Genomic DNA, 23,380 nt, shown 5'->3' with positions numbered 1-23,380 from the left:
TTTCTTCCGGGTACTCCGGTTTCCTCCCACAGTCCAAAGACATGCAGGTTGGGTGCATTGGCGATCCTAAATTGTCCCTAGTGTGTGCTTGGTGTGTGGGTGTGTGTGTCCTGCCCGGGGTTTGTTTCCTGCCTTGCGCCCTGTGTTGGCTGGGATTGGCTCCAGCAGACCCCCGTGACCCTGTAGTTAGGATGTAGCGGGTTGGATAATGGATGGATGGATTATTATTATTACTATTGTTATTACTGTTTCACAGGACAAACATACACACACATGCACACACACACACACAAAGCCATTCTTCTGTTAACCTAACATTCACACAGCTGCTTCCAAATGACCATCCATCCATCCATTTTCCAACCCGCTGAATCCGAACACAGGGTCACGGGGGTCTGCTGGAGCCAATCCCAGCCAACACAGAGCACAAGGCAGGGAACCAATCCTGGGCAGGGTGCCAACCCACCTCAGGACACACACAAACACACCCACACACCAAGCACACACTAGGGCCACTTTAGGATCGCCAATCCACCTAACCTGCATGCCTTTGGACTGTGGGAGGAAACCCACGCAGCCAAATGACCATTTGACTCTAAAATTTTCTTTAGAAGTGGGAAGCTTTGGGAATCTTGTAATTTGGTTCAAATTCGATTGATTCATTTCAGAATTGATTCTCAATTCAATGTAAAACTATTTTGGAGTTGTAGGTGTGGCTGTAGTACACTGTGTGTTAAGCCATGAATAAACTTGGGTTTCTAGTTCACTGCACTATGAAACGTAATTAAGCTGATGAAAGTCAATGACAGGACAGCTGACACACTGACAATGACAGGACAGCTGACACACTGACAAATAAAGGAGAAAATAGTGTGCTTTGTGTGTGATTTTTGTTTTTAATTTGTAAAAGTCTGACTGCAATAATTTGAAATATGTTACTACTGTTTTTCTGGATTAATCTGTATAAATTAGCACTAAGACAAATGCTAACCTTTCGTAATGCAAGATTAGAACAGTTACATAGACAAAACTGATAGCCGGCTTTGATATAATAGCTTGACAACATCCAAAACAGATTAATCAGCCCAACACTAACTTTATTGGATTAAACTTGCTGCATCCCACCATGGCTCCTTTGAAAATAGTTTCTGAGACTTTGTGTCACTCTTTTTCTATCTCTCTTACCCCCACTGCCTAGCTTCCTTATCAAACCTGCATTCTGCATTTTTACTGCCATTACTCATAGCTGTAATATAGTTTATGTCACTAGCTGCCATGATGTCCAACCCCACAGTCAAATTCTGGGTTATACGGTAATGTGGGCTGAAGAGACAGAGTCATGGACATTGTCTCAGAATGACATTAGAATGATTCATCTGGGTCTTCCTCCATTCTAAAGGTGGAAATGAAAGAGTGGTTAGTTCCTGTGTCACATTCTTAACCTTCCCCCTGTGTTTCCCTCCCTGTTAGACATTTCCAAGGCTCACATTTTTGACATTAGTCTGTGGGAGACGTCCAAGAAAGAATTTCATTGTACTGTGTGAACATTACTACAGACCTAAACTATATATGGAAAAAAAGTGTAGTTGTTAACAATAAAGTCTTTAAAGATTGAGAATAAGGTGATATTTTGAAAGACTAAAGTGTTTTTTTTTTCCTCAGGTGAACTTGCTGAGTCAAATGCTCAGGGTCCTGTTTATAATCAAGACTCCCGAGACTTCAAGTGTTCAGTGTGTTCCCAGTGTTTTTCAAAAGAGAGCTTACTACAGCGCCATCTACGGGAGCATGAACACAGTGACAAGGTAAAATTAGGAACAGATGGAAATGAAATGCATTTAAGATAATGATGTCTTTGTTCATTTTTCATGTATATTAATGTAATTAAATATGGCACGCTTTTTACTGAATTACTCAAAGATTTTGTTTTTTGAAACTGGTGATCATCGCTCATATACTGTAGGTTGTTGGTTATGTTGATTTACTGATTATACTACCGTCATGCCTGCGGTTCACGAACGCCCCTGTTCATGAATAAATTGGTTCACGACTAAAAATTCTGTAAAAAAATTGCCGTGGTTAACAAGCAAATTTTGGTTGACGAACAAAATCCCGGCTTCTCAAAATGGACGCCTCCGCTGACAAAGGACGGCACATGGCTGCCCCAGCGAGGTGACAGAGTGTACCCACACATCCGAGAAGCACATGATCTGAGAGACGCAAGAGCATCCCACCATCCAAGCATCCTGCCCACTCTCTCCCAATCTTTGGTCGTGGTCAGACGTGCGCACAGTACTGTACATACTAGTTCTTACTGTACACGTGTTGTGTTCTTTGTTATGGTAACTTATGTTACTATTTCAGCATGGCCCCTAAGACAGTGAAGAGTGGTGGTGGTGTTGAAAAGGAGAAGAAGGTGGTTAGGAAAATCACCGTACAAGTGAAGAAAGAAATCATTGAAAAGCGTGAACGTGGTCTTCACGTGTTGGTGGGCTTGGGAACCAATTAATTACATTCCATTACCTTCTTATGGGAAAAATTTCTTTGGACTACGAACAAATTGGTTCAAGAACAGACTTCAGGAATGGATTATGTTCGTGAACCGTAGGCATCTCTGTATTTTCAAAAATGTATTTCTCTTAAGGTATAGGGCTACAGCGTTCCCCGTACCAGTACAATTAGTGGGCGTCCCTCCTTGTAATCTTCATTGCCCAGTCAATGATCCAGAGGTACTGGCTCTGGGAGAGGTGGGGGGGTTAAGGCATTGCAGCATCCACCCCTGAAGCAAATTAAATTAATGTATTAAATCTTAGAATTTTCAAAGGTGGCACACTTCTTATTGAACTGTCTGTGGTTGTTGTTTTCACTAAGTTCTCCTCTTCCTCTTCTGGCATTGTTTGCCTTGATCAGTCACCAAATTTATCCTAACCTTGCACTACTCGCATGATGCAATATATGAGGTGTGATCAAAAAGTATGATGAATGTTGATGGAGAGCACCATCCAAGAGCAACACAAAACAATTCAGTGCAGGTTCTGACAGGTCCATCCTAGAGCCTCGTTTGTGACCAGTCTCACCTCGTTTGATACTGTCAATCATTTTTGAGCCACTGTTGAGTTCAAGTGTGTTTTTCAAGTCTGTGGTTAATAGTGGATATCGAGCAACGCATTAACATGAAATTTTGTTTCAATTTGCAAAAAGCTCAAGAAACCCATCAGATGCTAAAATCGGTTTATGGTGACACTGCACCAACAATTAAGACTGTCTACAAGTGGTTTGATCGATTTCGTAATGGATCTGACTCGGTTGAAGACGAGAAAAGATCAGGACATCCTTCAACATCAATAACCGAGGAAAATGTTGAAACGGTTTCATTCTTCATCATGACAATGCTCCTTGTCACACATCCCTTCTAGTATGACAATTTCTGTCGAATAAAAACATTACGCTGTGTCCGCATCCACCTTATTCGCCGGATCTGGCTCCGTGCGACTTCTGGCTGTTCTCTAAATTGACCATGACCATGAAAGGCAAACGATTTCAATCCATTGAGGACATCCAGGCAGCCATGACAGCCCAACTAAAGACAACTTTGCTTCGCAAAGTGGCAGGAGCGTTGGGATAAGTGTATTCGAAGTGGAGGAGAGTATTTTGAGGGTGACTAGTAGTTGTAAATCTTTTACTGCAGTAAAAGTTTCTTTTTTTAAAACATTCACCGTAATTTTTGATCACACCTCGTATAACATGGAATCAAAAATGGAGATATAATCTACAAATTAGTCATGCATGCTTCCCAACCTTAGTCATGTGTTGCGCTACAATACACTTAAGATGACCAGTCCACCTATGCAGTCCTTAAATATGACATGCCTTTTGTCTAAAACTTGTTTCAAGTTGTTTTGAGATGTATATCTGACTGTACATGAAAAAATATAACAAAACATGTGTGTTCGGGTTTCATGTCAAAATTCCTATAATTTCATGTTAGGCAGATTTATACTCAACTTTATTAGAAGAAATGAGAGACACTCTGCGGTGGGCTAGCGCCCTGCCTGGGGTTTGTTTCCTTCCTTGTGCCCTGTGTTGGCTGGGATTGGCTCCAGCAGACCCCGTGACCCTGCAGTTAGAATATAGCGGGTTGGATAATGGATGGATGAGAGACACTGTCATAATTGCTAGGGTGCCAGTGGGGCCCCCCAGTTTTAATAAGAGGAAATTCCTTGCAACAAATGAATGAAGAAACAAAGAAAATAAGGGAAAATAAGGGAAGGACCATTGGTCCACCTGTCATTAGGTGTCTTTGTCTTTTTTTATGAGAGGTCAGTCCTCAAAGATATTAGCGTCCAGAATGAGTGCCAACCTCCGGATGTGGTTCTTATGTGGGAGGGTGATTAGAAGAGATGGTCTTCTGTAGGTGGAGCAGAAATGACGTCAAGCTTTGCCCAAAATATCTTCTTCCATTTTAAGGGGAAAAGAAGTAGCAACAATTATTAACTGTGTTTCGCCCCCCCATCCATCCCCATCTTTCTTAACTGACCAAAACCAGTAAGGTGCTCCCAAGGCTTGAATGTATGACTCCTGGTATAAATAAGTGTGGGTTTGTGAATGAGAAACCCTTGCAATTCATTCAGTCTGTCATTTTCCAACCTGCTATATCCTAACACAGGGGCACGGGGGGTCTGCTGGAGCCAATCCTAGCCAACACAGGGCGCAAGGCAGGAATAAACCCTGGGCAGGGCGCCAGCCCACCGCAGGTCGCACACACACACCCACACCAAGCACACACTAGGGACAATTTAGAATCGCCAATGCACCTAACCTGCATGTCTTTGGACTATGGGAGGAAACCGGAGTAAAACCGCCAGCAAGCCGCAGACCCTTGCAATTGTTTTTTCAAAATTAATCCATAAATAAGGGTGAAAAACAATGTTTCTAAATAGGATAGCACACTTGTTTGCGCTCACTGTATTACTACTGGGCAGTAAAATAAAACTGACTTTACGCCGGGTTTGGTGTTAGAGTTGCAGTAAACTGTATCACCTTCAATGTCTGCATTTGCTAATGTACCCCACTCAAGCTGTCTTCACTGCGTATAAACTGAATAAATCAGTTTATAAATGAGGAAAATATGGGATGTTAAATGTGCAATAATGCAGCCTTTGAAACTTGGCAGGGGATACCACCCAACCATCCATCCATCTATCTTCATAACCCTCTCGTGCAGGGCAGGATTACAGGGAAGCTAGAACCAACCCCGGGCAAGCATTTGGTAAAAGGCAGGAATTATTCCTTGATCGGGCACCAGTCCATTTCTGGGGGAGTACAAACACAGATACCCTTCATTTTAACTCTTTAGCTAAGTAGGCATTCTCTTGCTCTGCATTATCTGGACTCTTTCCTGCTTAAGAAGAGGCAGCATCTTGATGTATCAAACTACTTGACAATTGTCATTGTTACAAAAAGGAAACAACATCAAACCATATGTTCCTACAGAAATTGCACATATTTCCTTTCATCACCTTTTGCTCTAAAGTTCATTCCCTGTCACTTGTTTGCTGTTCTGAACTGTGACTATTTAGTGGCTCCTTGGTGATCAATACCTTAAGAGACACATTACTGTGTGCCCGCATGGGTTTAGATGTGATTAAGAAATACGTTGAATGCACTACATTTCACTGAATTGGCTTGTAAGTTAAATTCAGAAGCACATGGTTAAAAAGAGAAAATAATTACTTTTGAATGTCACTATTACTTTAGGACACTATTGGTTTTAGGGGATACTGAACTATTTCTTGAAATGGCAAACTTTTTACAACTACGTCACATCTATCAGTTTCTGATTATTCACTTGAACAGCTGCAGTGTGTGTGTGAAGTGCTATACTTCAAAAACAAAGAGAAAGGTTAGAGTTTTATATAGTTATGTAGTGCTGCCACCTCCTGGCAGTACTGTGAAGTTTTTGTTGTTTTTTTATAATCAAGATAATTTTCTTTTTTTTTCTAAATAGTTTAACATCTTTTATTTTACTCTTCACAGCCCCACCGGTGTGACATGTGTCCCTTGTCATTTAATGTGGAATTTAACCTCATTCTTCACAAGTCTACTCATGTGTCCTCTGACCCTCAGTGTCCAGTATGTAATAAGAAGTTCTCCAGAGTGGCCAGTCTCAAAGCTCACATTATGCTACATGAAAAAGAAGAGGTGAGGAATTGATGTTTAACTGATATGGCTGAGTATTAACATAAATAACTCTTTAATTAGGAAATGTAAGAATAAATAAAGATGATACACAATTGAATGCAGGATTTAATGTATTAATTGTATACTGTTTTTTGTGTCAGGTGGGGGTTCAAACAGAAGTATGAATGACCTACATATGGTACTTGTATATTCAATTTAAAATGCTAATTGTTTTGTGCTTTTGTAAGAAGTTATAATTAACCAAGAAACAAAAATCACAGTATTAGGGCATATGTTAAAGAAGCACACAGTAGTAAACTTTCCTTACGTTTTTTGGATATGGCACAGTAGGCCAGTAACTGGCACTTTTGCCTGACATATCAAGCATCCTCATTTAGAATCCAGCGCCCAGACATTGTCTATGTGAAGTTTGGAAGAGCTCACATCTTAGTCAGTTTTCCTCCCTCATCTCCAAAGATGTGTAGGTTTGGTTAGTTAGTGATTCCAAAGTGGATGTGTGCATGAAGGGACCTTGCTATGGACTGGACTGGATGGATACAGCTGTGTCCTTCTTTGTACCAGGCCCTGTGACCCTGAACTAGATTAATCAGGTTTGAGACTGTTATGTAAAATGGCCAAATATTAAAGTTAGGATTAAATCAATATGCTTTTCTATATAGTTATTAAAACACAGAAAGCCTTCTTGTGAGTAAATTTATATACATTATTATTATTTTGTGAAAACTAATTAACCAATAGGGCGGCATGGTGGTGCAATGGTAGTGCCGCTGCCTCTCAGTTAGGAGACCTGGGTTCGCTTCCCGGGTCCTTCCTGCGTGGAGTTTGCATGTTCTCCCCGTGTCTGTGTGGGTTTCCACCCACAGTCCAAAAACATGCAGGTTAGGTGCATTGGTGATCCTAAATTGTCCCTAGTGTGTGCTTGGTGTGTGCCCTGCGGTGGGCTGGCACCCTGCCCGGGGTTTGTTTCGTGCATTGCACCCTGTGCTGGCTGGGATTGGCTCCAGCAGACCCCCGTGTCCCTGTAGTTAGGATATAGCGGGTTGGATAATAGATGGATAATTAACCAATAAATTTTCAGTAAAATGATTCCTTCATGTTTAATTGGAAGACTTATTTGTTTAACTCGGGGATCTCAAAATCCAGTCCTGGAGGGCCGCAGTGGGTGCAGGTTTTTAATTCTAACCCTTTTTCTTAATTAGTGACCTGTTTTTGCTGCTGATTAACTTCTTTTGAATTCATTTTAATTAACTTGCTCTTGAAGACTCAGACCCCTAAATTGTTTTTTTTGTTTTACTTAATTAGCAGTCAAACAATAATGAGATATAAAATGAGACAAAACGTGACCAGCAGACTGTCTCCATCACACAATATCTGAAAATAAAGAAACATGAAGGTCTCAGGAATGCCGATCTGCTCAGGTCCTCAAAACATTTTAACGGTGCACTTAGAAAAGCGAAAATCAGCAGTTTCAGAAATGTCTGCTATTACACAATGAGAGCAGCAACAAGCCATGGAATTAAAGAATGGGTTTAGTGAACAACAAGAATCAGTGCCTAATTAAGCAACTGGTTAGAGTGAAATTGGTTGGAGTTTGAGGCCTTGACTTAGTTACTAAGTAATTCAGAGGACCGATGAAGAAATTCCAATGATCAAATCTTAAAAAGTAGGTCAACTAAGATTAATTCAAAAGAATTTAATTAACAGCAAAAGCCTTAAGAAAGGGCTTAGAATGAAAACCTGCAGCCACTGCGGGACTGGAGTTGGAGACCCCTGGTTTAATTCATAAAGAAAGATGAAGAACAGATACATCCTTTAATAGCATCTTTTATTGATTCAGCCACTTTTACTTTTTGAGGATTTTACTACAGCAAAGCAGAATCTTATCCCAAGACAGTGACTGTTGCAGTTAATGTATATACAGAATAAAAATCATCCTGGGCATTCACTCAAAACTTTACTTTTCTAGCCAACAAGGAAATACCATTAGAAAGTTTTTTGGTCTCCTGTCACAGGGGGGATGGCATCTAACACTGCAAAGACAATTACACAGTTTTTAACTGACCACAACTTATCAGACCCCTGGAGGTTTCTAAACAGGGGTGGGGGTGGATTTATTTTCAATCCTATTTTTTTTTTTGTAAAAATTGATCTATTTGTATGGAATGATTACAATAAAATTAAAAAGAAAAGAAAGTGTTTTGCAACTGAAAAGAAAACTGAAAAGCTTTGCCTAACCACTTTGCCTCCCTCTGAAATTAAACCCTTCTCAACTTTTGTTGCTTTGAATTAAATCACAGTTTTTATTATTTTAAATCACCACCATTTCATGTTGTGTTTTTTAATATCTGTACTGTAGTATTTTGTTTAATATTTATATTTGAATATATTTTAATCTTTTTTTTTTTTTTATTGCAGAACTTGATATGTTCAGAGTGTGGGGATGAATTTGTTCTGCAGAGTCAGCTATCAATGCATCTAGAAGATCACAGAAAGGAGCTGTCTGGTAACAAAGTTTATGACTGCAAATTGTGCAGAAAAGAATTTAAACTGGCATCACTTTTGAAAGAACATATGAAGACACATTATAAAATAAGGTATGTTTCTAGTTATGAGGTGCTACACCTGCCATACTGCTCTGGAGTACAGTGGAACCTCGGTTTGCGAGCATAATTCGTTCTGGAAATGTGCTCGTAGTCCAAAGCACTCGTATATCAAAGTGAATTTCCCCATAAGAAATAATGGAAACTCAGATGATTTGTTCCACAACCCAAAACTATTCATATAAAAATGATTAATACAAAATATAAAGTAAAAATACATAAAACAAATTAACTTGCACTTTACCTTTGAAAAGAATCATGGCTGGTGTGAGTGAGTTTCTAAACTCTTGTGGGATTCCACCCAACGAGACGACACGCGGAAGAGCGTCCCAATGCAATCGCAGTCTCCCAGCGCTGTAGCAGTTCTCCGTAAAAGCGAATCCGAAAAGATTGTGGACATGCTATAAGCACCTGCCGTCAATGGGTGATACAAGGAACAAAGAACATTATAAATGTGCAGGGCCCTGCCTGACTGCTGTGTCTGTGTATAAATAACCGCGCTGTTACTGTTTCAAGCTGAATAAAGCTTGTGTTGCTAAAGTACTGAGACTCAGCTTCGTGTTTTAGGGTGCAAGACGGGGACTCGCACGTCACAGCACACACGTGCGCGCGCGCGAGCGAGCACACATACACACACACGCACACACACACACACACATGAGCGCGCGCGAGCACACATACACACACACGCGCGCGCACACAGTCACAATGCTAATGCTGTAGTAAACACTATACGCTCGTACGGATGTTGACTATATGAGTGAGGCACGCCGACTCAGACGGAGAATAGGAGACGATTGCCCACAATCCCGCAGTGAGAGAGAGAGAAGAACCATCAGCTCAGTTGTGATCACATGACCCTCAGCAGACAAACTACTCGTACTGCAAGACCTCGCTCGTTTATCAAGTGAAAATTTATTAAAAATTTTTGCTCGTCTTGTAAAACACTCGTAAACCAAGTTACTCGCAAACCGAGGTTCCACTGTATTTCTTTCTAGTCCCAGGCTTGGGAACTGCCTGTTTGGTGTTTGCAGTTTCTCCCCTTGTCTCTCACATCTCAGATTATTTTTGTTTTGGGTTAATAGAAATAATTGATAATTATAAATAACACATAATTAATTGTGGCTGACTGTGCATGTGTATTTGGCACTGACAAGCAATTGGCTGCTACTCAATGCAAGTTAAAATGGACTGTTGGATGGAGGTACTCAATTAATGTTTTCATTCTTTTGCCTTATGGTGCTTGCATGTTCACAGACTAAGAAATTTAGTACAAAGGGCAAAACCTACAAAACTGAATCTCTAGTTGGTTAAATGACAGGAGACAAAGAGTACAGATAAAAGGAGAATGCTCTATGTGGAGTGGAGTCCCTCAAGGGTCTGACCTTGGACCGTTACTTTCTCTGATTGTATAAATGACATTCATTCTTGTATAGTTAGTAAACCTGTGAAATTTACAGGTGACACTAAAACTGGATGAATAGCAAACACAGAGGAGGGAGAAAAAAGAATCTAAAAAGACCCTGGACAAGCTACAGAACACTCTGAAAATGCAGCTTAGTATTGCAAGTGCAAAATTCCACACATGGGCAATGGGAACGCCAATTATGAATACAAGGTGGGAGACACTGTCCTACAGGGGGCAACCTGTGAAAAGGTTTTAGCGGTTTATGCTGACAGAATGTTTTCATCGTCTAAGCAAAGTGCAGAAGCAATTAAAAAGGCAAATAAAATGTTTGGATATATAGTAAAAATGCTGAATATAAATCAAGGAACGTTATGCTTTGACAACATAATACACTAGTGAGACCTCATCTGGAGTACTGTGTTCAGTTCTGGTCAAAATGCTACAAGAAACAACAAGAACATTTATTTATATAGCTCATTTTCATACAAATGATGGAGCTCAAAGTGCTTTACAAGATGAAGAAAGAAAAGTTTATAAAAATAAAAATAAGATTAGGCAATACTAAATAACAAAAAATAAAGTAAGGTCTGATGGCCAGGAGGACAGAAAAAACAAACTAACAAAAACTCCAGAGGGCGTTACGGAAAAAAACAAAATCTGCAAGGGTTCCAAGGCCCTGAAACCACCCAGCCCTCAGTGGGCATTCTATCAAACATAAATGATCTAAATCCGTCCTCATGGTTTTTAGGCTTCACGTGTAAGAATTAGATGATGATGGTCACGTGGACCTCGGGCCTTCAATCCATCAATGTAGCGACTGCATGGTGCCCTGGTCAGGTGGTGGCACAGACCGCCACCACAGAAATAATGGAAAAGAACAGCAGAGAAAGTAGGGGTTAGAAAGAAATAACAGCACTCAAAGCTGTTTAGAGGAGAGCAACCAAGTGTATCCCAGGACGAAAGGACATGTACTGCTCTGTCAGACTCAAACTATTAAAGCTGTTTTCATCTCAAGCAGAGGAAACTGAGTGGGGACCTCATCCAGATATTCAAAATCATCAAAGGTATTGATAAAGTAGATCCAGCAGAATTCTTTGAACGTAAGGGTGAACCACATGCTCAAGGACACCAATGGTGATTAAGGGGGAATTCATTTAAGACTGAATCCAGGAAACACTTCTTTAAGCAAAGATTTGTGGGAATCTGGAACAAACAACTGAAACATGCATTTGAAGCAGAAAATGTGACAACTTTTAAGAATGATCTGGGACAGCTTAGTTATTAGCTAAAAAAATAAGCTTGATGGACTGAATGGTCTCCTATCATTTGTCAGATTTCTTATGCTCTAATATAGAGCAAGTTCAGGGTCACTGAGGTCCAACTTGGATGTTGTAATTGATAATTGCAGGGCTCACTCGTGCCAAAATGCTAACTTATTCCTTCCAGTCCAATTTAGAGTTGCCTATTAAGCTATCATGTTTGTCTTTAGGAAGTGGGTGAAAAGAACCATATCTGGGGGAGATACAAAAGAACAGAGGGCATGTGCCAACTACATGCTGATAATCACCCAGTCCTGGAGGTGCACCACTGTGCTGTCCGTAATCACATAGGAACCAATTAATAGATAGATAGATAGATAGATAGATAGATAGATAGATAGATAGATAGATAGATAGATAGATAGATAGATAGATAGATAGATAGATAGATAGATAGATAGATAGATAGATAGATAGATCCTAATTTTAGTATAGTAGGAAGGATAGATAGATATATAGATAGGAAAGGCACTATACACTATAGATAGATAGATAGATAGTGTGGACACTTTTTGTGACTGAAGACAGAGAAGAAAATTAAAATTAGTCAAAACCTTTTATTGATACATACCAGACAAGGGTAAAATGACAGAGAAACACAGTCCTAGGACACCGCACTTCATCTGCCTCGAGCGCAGATGTCCTTGCTCTTTTATACCTTTCTAGTCTCCTGATCGTTGACCACGTAAGCAATAAAAATAGCGTCCTGACTCATTTTGTATTTTTCCAATTTGTAAAGTCATTACCCTAAAGGTATATTTTCTTGTCACACACATCATTGAAAGAAAACTTCCAGAAAGTATACATGCTTTTTGTCACGTACGCAAAACACAAACAAGTTTGATCATTCTGTCCTATTTTCTGTACTTACACACATACATTTTGTTCAATTACATCATTTTATGTTTTTACACTCCTCCCTTTTTGAACAAAATGATGTGGGCAATATAATTAAATTGAAATGGTTGATGAAGGGGAAGGGGGGGGGGAAAGGGGATGGGGAGGAGAAAATGGAAGAAGCTATACGAGACATGTGCTCCTCATGTAGCATATATGCCCTTTCCATAGAGGCAGTAAAGTACTTAGATAGAGATCACCACCCATCCTTGGGTAGCCTGAGAGGGTGCGGGTAACAGTCAACAGAAAAAGTATTTTTAAGATAGCCATTTCTTGCAATGTGATGCGTGGATCCAGGCAGGCAGTCCTTCAACTTTCACGGCATGTGGTGTGGATAGAAGAATTTGGAATGGTCCTCTCCACCTAGGCTGATGCCAGTGTTTCCTCCGAGTATCTCGAACCAGGATCCAGGTGCCCAAGGGAATTGGTAAATCCTTGGAAAGGGGGCTGGTCCTCCAGGCTTGATTAACCTGCTGGTGGATTTCCTTCAACGAGGTTCGCAAACCTGCAAGACTAGAGAGAAGATCATTGTCCACAGTATGCAAATTCACATTTCCTACAACCATGCCAACGGGCATGGGACGTCCGGTCAGAATCTCAAACGGCGATAGTCCCAGTTGTCGGTGTGTCCGTCCCCTTAGTCCCATTAAAGCTAAGGGTAGTGCATCCGGCCATGATAAATTAGTTTGTTCACAAATTTTTGCGAGTTTAGCTTTTAAAGTGCCATTGCATCGTTCTACGATGCCTCCGCTTTGGGGATGGTATTTACAATAATGGTGCACATTAATTTGGAGCCAGGTGGTTAATCCATTTATAACGGAGTTCACAAAATGAGTGCCATTATCTGTTTGTAACTTTTGAGGGATACCCCATCTTGGAATAATCTCTTTAATTAGTGCTTTAGCTACTGTTTTGGCATCGTTGTGTTTTGAAGGGAAAGCCTCTACCCATCGGGAGAACACATCGACAATCACAAGACAATATCGGTACCCTTTAGACGGGGTTAGTTCAATGAAATCCATTTGGAGGTGTTCAAACGGACCCATTGGATTAGGGGTAACGGCGGGACTTACCTGGGTACCTTTTCCCACATTAAACTTTTGACATATTGCACAGCGTCTGCAAAATTGCTCTGCATATGTAGAGAAACCTACAGCTTCCCAATGTTTTTCAACATCTCGAACCATGGCATCTCTACTTGCGTGATCGAGGCCATGGGCGATTTTTGCCATTCCTGGGAAAGAGGCTTTTGGGAGAAAAGGTTTGTTAGTGTGTTTATGAGTCTAGACTCCATCAGAGAGGGACCCTTCTTTGGACCATTTTCTCCTTTCGATATCCGTGGCTGCACTCTGTAAAGAAATAATTTGATTATCAGGGTCCTGGTCATTTCTCTGTTGGAATAAAGAAATTGGTGTGTTATTATATGCAGCCTCTTTAGCAAAGTGGTCAGCTAATTCATTTCCTTTGCTAACAGGATCCTGTTTTCCTGTGTGAGCTTGACATTTAACAATCGCTAGCTTCGATGGTTTGGTTATAGCTTCTAAAAGGGATTCGATCAATTTCTGATGTTGGATGGGTTTGCCAGTACTGGTCTTAAATCCCCTTAGTTTCCATAGTGCTCCATGATCATGGCAGACTCCAAAAGCATACCTGGAATCCGTATAAATTGTTACGATCTTCCCTTTGGACAGCTGACATGCTCGAGTGAGTGCTACGAGTTCAGCTGCTTGTGCACTCAAGCTTGATGAAATTCCATTTGCTTCCAGCAGGCGGTCCCCTTGGACCACTGCGTAACTGGTTGAGGGTGCTCCATTTTTCAATCGCAAGGAACATCCATCCACAAAAATCATTTCTCCAGTTTCTAAAGGTGTTTCCTGTAGATCTACTCTAGGTTTTACAACCTTTGCTATTTCGTCATGGCAATTATGTGGTTCTCCTTCGTTGTTAATTGGGAGAAGAGTGGCTGGATTTAAAGTGGAGCATCTTTCAATTGTAACATTTGACAAAGTACAGAGTACATTCTGATAGTGTATTGCCCTAGCAGTAGTGAGATGTGAAGTTTTGGCTTGTACTAGGATAGAATGTACAGCGTGAGGCACTTTAACTGTTAGGGGGCTCATGAGAACTACATCCGTGCTTGCTAATACAGCTTCTGTTGTTGCAGCCACAGCACGAAGACACGGAGGAAGTGCTGCGGCCACTGGATCCAGTTTTTTAGAAAAATAAGCCACCGGTCTTTGTTTATCTCCATGTTGTTGCGTCAGTACTGCATTCATAAATCCCTGCTTTTCGTCCACGAACAAAGTGAATGGACGAGAATGATCAGGCAAACCTAGCGCGGGCGCAGATAGAAGAGCAGTTTTGAGGTCACAGAGAGCCTTCTCAGCCTGTTCATTCCATTTGACCTGGCCAGAAAGGGGGATGCCAGGAGTATTAGCCAATTGTTGCAACGGCTGTGCTCTTTCAGTAAAATTTAGAACCCACTGTCTGCAGTAGCCCAGAATACCTAAAACAGACATAACCTGTTGTTTTGTGACCGGTCTAGGAAGATTTTGGATGGCTGTAATGCGATCGCTAGAGAGAGCTCTTGTTCCATACGTAATGTCATGACCTAGATATTTTACAGTTGTTTTGATTAGCTGCAGCTTAACTTTAGAAACTTTATGGCCATTTTCCCCCAGAAACAGCAACAATTTCTGGGTATCTTTTGTACAATCTTCTTCCGTAGCGCTACATATCATTTCCATCTACATACTGTATCAATGTACTACCTCTTTCCGGCCAAAAGCCTTCTAAATTTTGGGCAAGAGCTTGTCCATAAACACAAGGGGCTTCAGTGTATCCCTGAGGCATGACGGTCCATGTCCAACGGCGGTTTTGGAATGTAAAAGCAAACCAAAATTGAGAATCAGGGTGAACAGGGATAGAAAAGAAAGCATTAGCTAGGTCAATAACGGAGAAGTACCGAGCGGAAGGAGGGATAGTAGAGAGGATAGTGGAAGGATTAGGGACGATAGGGGCCCTAGGGAAGATGGCAGAATTTACTTGTCGCAAATCTTGTACGAAACGCCATGAACCGTCAGCCTTTTTTACAGGTAGAATGGGGGAATTGACTGGAGAGTATTCAATTGGAATAATGGCACCACGTTTGACGAGATCGGAATGTACGGCGGAGATGCCAGCCTCTGCTTCGGGAGACAGAGGATATTGGGCACGGTGCGGGCGGAAGGAGGATTTCGGGTGGATCACCAGAGGCTCACAATGGGCTATCCTTCCATAATCATTCTTTCCCTGGGACCATAGTGAATCAGGGAGCATAGAGAGCCAAGAAGGGAAAGTGGTTTGTAATGAACAAGCAAAAGAGGAAGGACGGCACAAAGCGCGATGTACTAAAAAATCAGTTTGAAACACCACTTTAGTTATTAAATGGTCAGGAGTATCAAAAATACCTGGAGTAACTTGTAACCAGTCTGTTCTTTCAAGGCATTGTTCTACCCATGGTCCTATTTCCCCCCATTTAACAGTGCGTGATTTAGCTAAGGAAATATGAGGCACTGTGCCGCCAAGATAATATATGTGCTGTGAGCATGTAAGATGAACAGAAGCAGCTGCCTTTGTGGATGAAATAAAAACACAGGAGATGTGAAGGGTTTCGGGGCAAGTACCAGAAGTAAGGAAAGATTCTAGCCAGGGGGTGTCTACTTCTATAGGGAAGTATTGGGCAGTACAGTGTAAAATGTCAGGGGCCTGTAAATTGGGAAAGAGACAAGGGGAAAAAGAGTGTAGGGCTTTGAGGAGAATGGTGTGTGGGGAAATATCTAAAGTCCATGCTGCAAAAGAGGGTTTGGGGTAAGGGGTAATTTGACACAACAACTTGGGGGTTGAACAGAAAAAACCTTTGTCAGTCATAGAAATAGAAAGAGAAAGTTTTGTCATGAGATCTCTTCCTAAAAGGTTAACTGGACAAAGCTGATTCAAAAGAAAACGATGCAGTAAGGTATGTCCGCCAGGACGTGACTGGACTTGAAGAGGTTTTGATACTTGAAGAAGGTGAGGTTGTCCAGAAGCAGTAAGCACAGTAACAGTCTCGTTCGAGGCAGGGACCTTTGCCAGCGAGAGGGTAGATCGAGTGGCACCAGTATCGATTAAGAAAATAGTCTCAGTGCCATCAACGAACAATGTCAGTAAAGGATCAGTCTCTGAATTATGGGTGAGCAAAGGTAGTTGAAAAGAGTGGCTGGAGGTCCCTGCGTTTTCCTATGGCCAGTATTGTTGGTCAGGGGTGTCAGAAAAAACAGGTGGAATAAGGGGAGGTGGGGGCTGTTGCTGTCTGTGAGGGCACTCCCGACGAAAATGTCCAGTTTCACCACAGGCGTAGCAAGAGAAGGAATTAGCATTGGAATTAAAGGGAGAGGGAATAAAAGGATTCTTATTGTGGTCAACAGGAGGAGCTCTAAAACCACCTCGTCCTCTTCCTCGTCCTCGTCCCCTTCCTCTAAGGCCATATCCTCGGCCTCGGTCAGGAGTATTCCTGGTATAATAGTTCATCTGTGCTGCCAATAATTTGGCATGAGAGTCCGATTCCTTCTGCTTAGTTTGTTTTTCGGCATGTTCAGCATGTCGTTTGACTTCATCAAACGTGGCACTTTCCCACTCAATACAGGAAGTGCGGACCTTGTTTTGTATATCAAGGCGCAAACCAGAAACAAAAGGTGGAACTGCAGCTCGAGTGCGGTCATCAACATTTTCCAAGCCCGAGTGATTAGCCATAAGGTCTTGAATCCTATGTGCCCATTCATCAACCGTCTCGTCTCTCTTTTGTTTTGCAGCAGAAATAAGGGACCAGTCCGTTCCTTTTTTATATTTTTCTGCAATATTTTGTCTCAACGCCTCCCATTGTGGGTTAAATTCGCCTTCTCCACCTATCCCCTGTCCTCGAGTTAAAGCTGGGTTCCATACCCATGGAACGTCATTGCGGACACCCCTGCTAACAGTGGCCCATGTGGTCCCAAGCTTTCGACGAAGTACCTGGGTCCATTCAGCAGCGTTAGGCTTATACATGCTATCTAACTGATCAAGTTGTTCAACAAATTTTAGTCCTCCTACTTCCTTTGGATCTGGAAGTGCATTCACGACATCTTTTAGTTCTTGGATGTCCCAGTTCCGATTTATCATAACTGTTGTGGGATTTTGGGGTCCGGCTGGATGGGCAGGGTTATAATGAGGATTGGGAACTTCTATTAAAGGGCAAGTAAGTAAAGGTGAAGGATCAGAAGAGAAAAAAGTTGGAGCTGGTTTGTGAGTGGAGGTTTGACTTCGAGTGCATTTGGAGACGGGGGTTTGTCTAGTACAGGGTGAGTCATCACGATGGGTAGAGGGGTCATAGTGATCTGTGCCTGGGGGATCATCAGGGGAAACTTCTGCTAGTTGTAGTGCAGGGGGGGGCAGTCGGAATGGGGGATAGAGGAGGGGATAATGGAGGTGCCTGAGGTTGGTACTGAGGAGGGGAAAAAATAATAGGATAAAGGGGGTCTTTATTTGGATTATTCTTCCTTTTCCTCCCATCTGCCTGTGGTTCAGTGCCTGTCTGAACTTTCTGTAATGTAATTAGTAATTCCTCTTTCTCCTTTTTAGCCTTTCCCTCATTTGCCCGCAACAATTCATTCTGTTTCTGTACTGCTTCTAAATTTCTGTCTTTTATTACTAATTCCCATCTATCGAACATATCCATTCGATACGGTCCACTATTATAACAACCCTGCTTATTCCTACACAGGATCTTCCTGACTTCCTGTATTTCACTTACATCTCCTGTCCCCTCTATCGGCCAACGCCCACCACTCTGTCTATTCCATTTCTTACATGCCTTCTTGAAATCTAAACCTGTCTTCTTTTCTATAAATTTCCTAGGAGACCCATTTTTACGGGGCGTCTGTTGATCCTCCGAAAAAAATTCTTTCAGCATTAATGATTTTGATCCCCCTGTGCGGCGATTAACAGGCTTACTGTTATAAGTTCCCATTATGTCACCTTGCCCTCCCGGGTTCTGTATTTAATTTTCCAACTATATACTGATTCGCCTAATCCCTTGTACGTATGAATCAGCGAGGTATTAAGTGTGCCACTCACTGTTCCCTTACTGTTCCCTTCTTTTTTCCCAAGGGGAGACACCTAACTATCGGTCCTGTCCCAGTTCCCAGGAGAACACGGTATTGTTGCTATTAGTATGTAGATTTATTTATTCCGTCCTAACAGCAATCCTGCAATCTGTGCTCTTTTTCGGTTTATATTTCCATACATATATATACCACCCCGTTACTCGTCCCGTTAGCCTGTCCGCTCACATCCCCGGATTCCAGCTCAGGTGACTTCGTGTCCGATTCGGTTCAGCAGAATACTACATCAATACGTCCAGCCGAGTCTAGGATATGGGTGAGGCCAGTATCCTTTCGTCAGACCTTTCGTATGCGTCAAACTGCTTGGGTCAAGTCTCCATCACCTTAAGCAACCCGTTGAGATATGAGTATGACTAGACGGTCAACAGGAAACTCGCCCTCCCGTAATTTAGAAAATAAAAAATGTTCGGAAATCCCCCGGTGCTTACCCCAGCCTGGAAGTGTGCAAGCTCTGTCTGGAAATCCGTTCAGTCACCGTGGATGTAGCAAAGAGGAGACCAGGGGCTCCTCACGCAAAAACTGTTTCAGGACAGGGCAGTCCTAACTTTTGCCGGAGCTGCATGCTCTGCTGCCGGAGCACTCAAGTTGACGGCAGTCCGCTGGTAAGACGGATCACTGAAATGGTCTCGCTGGAGGAGTCGACCGGCCGTCTCTTGCCCCACGTCCGGGCGCCAAAAACTGTGGACACTTTTTGTGACTGAAGACAGAGAAGAAAATTAAAATTAGTCAAAACCTTTTATTGATACATACCAGACAAGGGTAAAATGACAGAGAAACACAGTCCTAGGACACCGCACTTCATCTGCCTCGAGCGCAGATGTCCTTGCTCTTTTATACCTTTCTAGTCTCCTGATCGTTGACCACGTAAGCAATAAAAATAGCGTCCTGACTCATTTTGTATTTTTCCAATTTGTAAAGTCATTACCCTAAAGGTATATTTTCTTGTCACACACATCATTGAAAGAAAACTTCCAGAAAGTATACATGCTTTTTAAGGGGGAATTCATTTAAGACTGAATCCAGGAAACACTTCTTTAAGCAAAGATTTGTGGGAATCTGGAACAAACAACTGAAACATGCATTTGAAGCAGAAAATGTGACAACTTTTAAGAATGATCTGGGACAGCTTAGTTATTAGCTAAAAAAATAAGCTTGATGGACTGAATGGTCTCCTATCATTTGTCAGATTTCTTATGCTCTAATATAGAGCAAGTTCAGGGTCACTGAGGTCCAACTTGGATGTTGTAATTGATAATTGCAGGGCTCACTCGTGCCAAAATGCTAACTTATTCCTTCCAGTCCAATTTAGAGTTGCCTATTAAGCTATCATGTTTGTCTTTAGGAAGTGGGTGAAAAGAACCATATCTGGGGGAGATACAAAAGAACAGAGGGCATGTGCCAACTACATGCTGATAATCACCCAGTCCTGGAGGTGCACCACTGTGCTGTCCGTAATCACATAGGAACCAATTAATAGATAGATAGATAATAGATAGATAGATATATAGATAGATAGATAGATAGATAGATAGATAGATAGATAGATAGATAGATAGATAGATAGATAGATAGATAGATAGATAGATAGATCCTAATTTTAGTATAGTAGGAAGGATAGATAGATATATAGATAGGAAAGGCACTATACACTATAGATAGATAGATATGTAGATAGATAGATAGATATGTAGATAGATAGATAGATAGATAGATAGATAGATAGATAGATAGATAGATAGATAGATAGATAGATAGATAGATAGATAGATAGATAGATAGATAGATACTTTATTAATCCCCAAGGGGAAATTCACAATATTTGTAATAATTGTAATGTGTGTAATTCTTTGTTTCTTATTGAATTGTTTTTACTACTTTGAATAAATAACTTTTTCTTATTACTTTTTAGTCTTTCTAACTTTTCTAGAACATAATCTCCAAGTTGTTTAATATGACCTAATTATTTCCAAATCCTAACAGCACATCAGAGTAGGTATTTGCTGTTTCCTTCCATTTTCCTTCCATTTTTATTTTAAGTTCTTCTCAAGCTATTCTTGATAGAATACTTGTCCTCCTTGTTTGTTGTCTTAAGGCTAAAATAATAACACAAACTTTTAAGGCAGATTTTTGCATTATCTGCAATTTCCCCTTCTATTTGCCTTTTGGCATTTCTAATTTTCTTTCTCACATTTGTTCTCAAATATTTATTAGATACTGCTGTCTTTACCAAGATTTTATGGAACTGCATTTTCTTTATTTATTCTCACCTTTCTTGTTTGACTTTTTCTAAATATAATAATTCTCAGAATACATTAAACAGATATACTTAGCGTGATTTATAACAAAAAGGCTGGCGAAGTGGATCGAAAGATAGAATAAATTAGAAGGTGAAAGACAAATAACATCTTGGCTTTATTACTGCAATGCTTTTTGATGCATTCTAAGCTTGGACATAATAGCTTTGTGGTTTACCTGGCAAATTATCTTGTCAACAATTGTTTAAAGTCACTTTTGCCCAATTTCACCCAAGGAATCCTTTGTTTGCACAGTGTATTATTCTGCAAACGCTGTAGCTTTTGCCCAAGCAGGCCTGTTGTGTACAGTGCTTTAAACTCCTGCATGCCAAATTCTCTGCTTTCTCTGAGCAAAGATAGCAATGTGTTTCTCATGTAGACTAAACTTTTAACATCTGCTAGGGTTTCCCTTGACTAAAGCACTTCTTTTCATGACCACATCAAATGCATATAATCAATTTCCACCCTATAGGCTTAGACTTTACTAAGGAGTGTCACTCTGTACTTTTGCAAATATAGAGCTTTAGAAGTTTCCACTTTTACCTCTGGATTGCATTTCTCTATTGTAAAATAACTCACTCTACATTTTCTCATTGTGGTAACGCTCAAAAACATAGTGAAAAGGAAATGAGGCCTCTTAAATAATCTTCAAAAGTAGGCCAGGGCCTTCGAAAAGGCTCAACAAGTCCCCAAAATGTCCCAGACTGAGGAACTGGGTTCAAAAGTTTAAAATTATAAATAAAGTTCCAAACTTTGCAAAACATGCATCTTAAGGGAGAGAATCCGGCAAACTCTGGCTTGTAGAGAAAAGTCCCACATAGAATCTTTATAAATACAATAGCTATTTAACAAAAATAGGGAAATAGATAGATATAACTGTATGTGTCCTCAGGGGGAGGTTTGGCAAAACGTTAAAATAGAGCATAATGCACAAAAGAACAAAAAAGAATTTGCTTAAAAAGCAATCCTTGGCAAACACAAAGGCAGAATCCAAGAAAACAAAACAAGAAAATCCACCCCACCCTAAAAAGCAATAAATTACAAATAACAATACTCACAAAGCTTCAACACAATCTCAGTGCTACTGAGCCCGTTTTCTGGTTGACTTGTAGAGCCAGATGGAGGACCCAGCCATAGTGACGTCAAGGTGGGCCGACCTCTTGAGCTTTATTCACAAAGTAAATGGAATGGTAGAACAGCATTGAAGGAGGCATTAAATACATGTAAACCCAGGCTGATACGTAAGATTAATGTCACCTCTAACTGTGATTTTTCCCTTTTTTGAATCTTACCTTTTGATTATCCCACTGCCTGAGTAGGCAACACTGACTGAATACATATTGAAATTTCTGACAATTGCTGTATCTATCTATGGAGCACCTTCTGGATTTTCAAATCAAAACTAAAAAGACACCTTCTCTGTATAGTATTTTAAACCTGCTATTCTAGTTCTTAAAATATGATGATATATTTTTATGATAAAAATGTATGCAACTTGAAAAGAAGTTTAATGGGGTTTCCTTGCTTTTTACTGCAAACATTAGTATGTATAGCTAAGTTTGATTAGTTATAAGATTTGCTCAATTAACACATCTTACTAATAAGTATTAGAATGTTTCCTTTTTACATGAAGCCGTTTAAAATACGGGAAATATTATCCCCCTATCTTTCGGCTGCTCCTGTTAGGGGTTGCCACAGCGGATCATCTTCTTCCATATCGTTCTGTCCTCCGCATCTTGTTCTGTTACACTCATAGTTCCGCTCTCTTTACTTTCCTCCTCTCCTCCTGCCTATGGACACGTCTTCCCCCCTCTTCTTCTCCTTCTTCTTCTTTGGCCAACAGTAGCCCAATTTCCGCCAGCACCCTATTGGCTAACAATACTGGTGGTGGTCGTTGTAAAGAAAAGAATTTTAGAGACGCAATGTTTTGGCTCTATAGGTTCCATCAACTGTCTCTAAGATTTAGGGATCAGTTGTCTTAAAGGCATTTCAGAAAAGATGTCAGACTTAGCAGAAGTCAATACACAAAGCCGAGATTGATAACCAAAATTTGTGGGGCAACACAAAACACAAAAGTTGATTTGCTCAGATACTAGAATCTGATTTTCAGTGGTATAGCAACTTTAACCAATTTTTTTTTCATTTGCCCTGGTTTGCTGTAGCAGCCCTTCACTACCACTATTTAGAATTTGTCTGTTTATTTTTCAGACCAGTTACTGGAAATACAAGAAATTTCAAAAGAACTATTGACCGAAGTGGCTTTACAAATAGATGCCAACATTGTGGAAAGACATTCAAAAAACCAAGCCAACTTGTCCGTCATGTTAGAATACATACAGGTAAGTGTTAACAGGAAAGTTATATTTTCACTCCGTTAATGAATACTAATTTGATTTCTAGGGCATCTCAATCAAATATCTGGTTAGTTCTAGGTTTACAAGTTTTTTGTGTCACTTTAAATTCCCCAATAATGTGTTTGGCAGGATGG

At 40.7% G+C, this 23,380-nt stretch overlaps 1 protein-coding gene across 3 annotated transcripts in view; it reads left to right on the top strand.

Annotated features, from left to right (window-relative positions):
• Positions 1-23,380, top strand: part of LOC114663460 (zinc finger protein 236-like) — a 181,934-nt gene that overhangs the window by 34,407 nt on the left and 124,147 nt on the right. For all 3 annotated transcript variants that reach the window (XM_028817205.2, XM_051935699.1, XM_051935700.1), the window contains exons 2-5: positions 1,663-1,802; positions 6,034-6,198; positions 8,614-8,792; positions 23,101-23,231. In XM_028817205.2, the coding sequence (XP_028673038.1) occupies positions 1,663-1,802; positions 6,034-6,198; positions 8,614-8,792; positions 23,101-23,231 (615 nt within the window). The remainder of the gene's footprint in view (positions 1-1,662; positions 1,803-6,033; positions 6,199-8,613; positions 8,793-23,100; positions 23,232-23,380) is intronic.

Source organism: Erpetoichthys calabaricus, chromosome 13 (assembly GCF_900747795.2).
Source record: "Erpetoichthys calabaricus chromosome 13, fErpCal1.3, whole genome shotgun sequence".
Classification (NCBI taxonomy): Eukaryota; Metazoa; Chordata; class Cladistia; order Polypteriformes; family Polypteridae; genus Erpetoichthys; species Erpetoichthys calabaricus.
The sequence above is the reverse complement of the archived record's forward strand: the minus strand, read 5'-3'. Positions and strand labels throughout refer to the sequence as shown.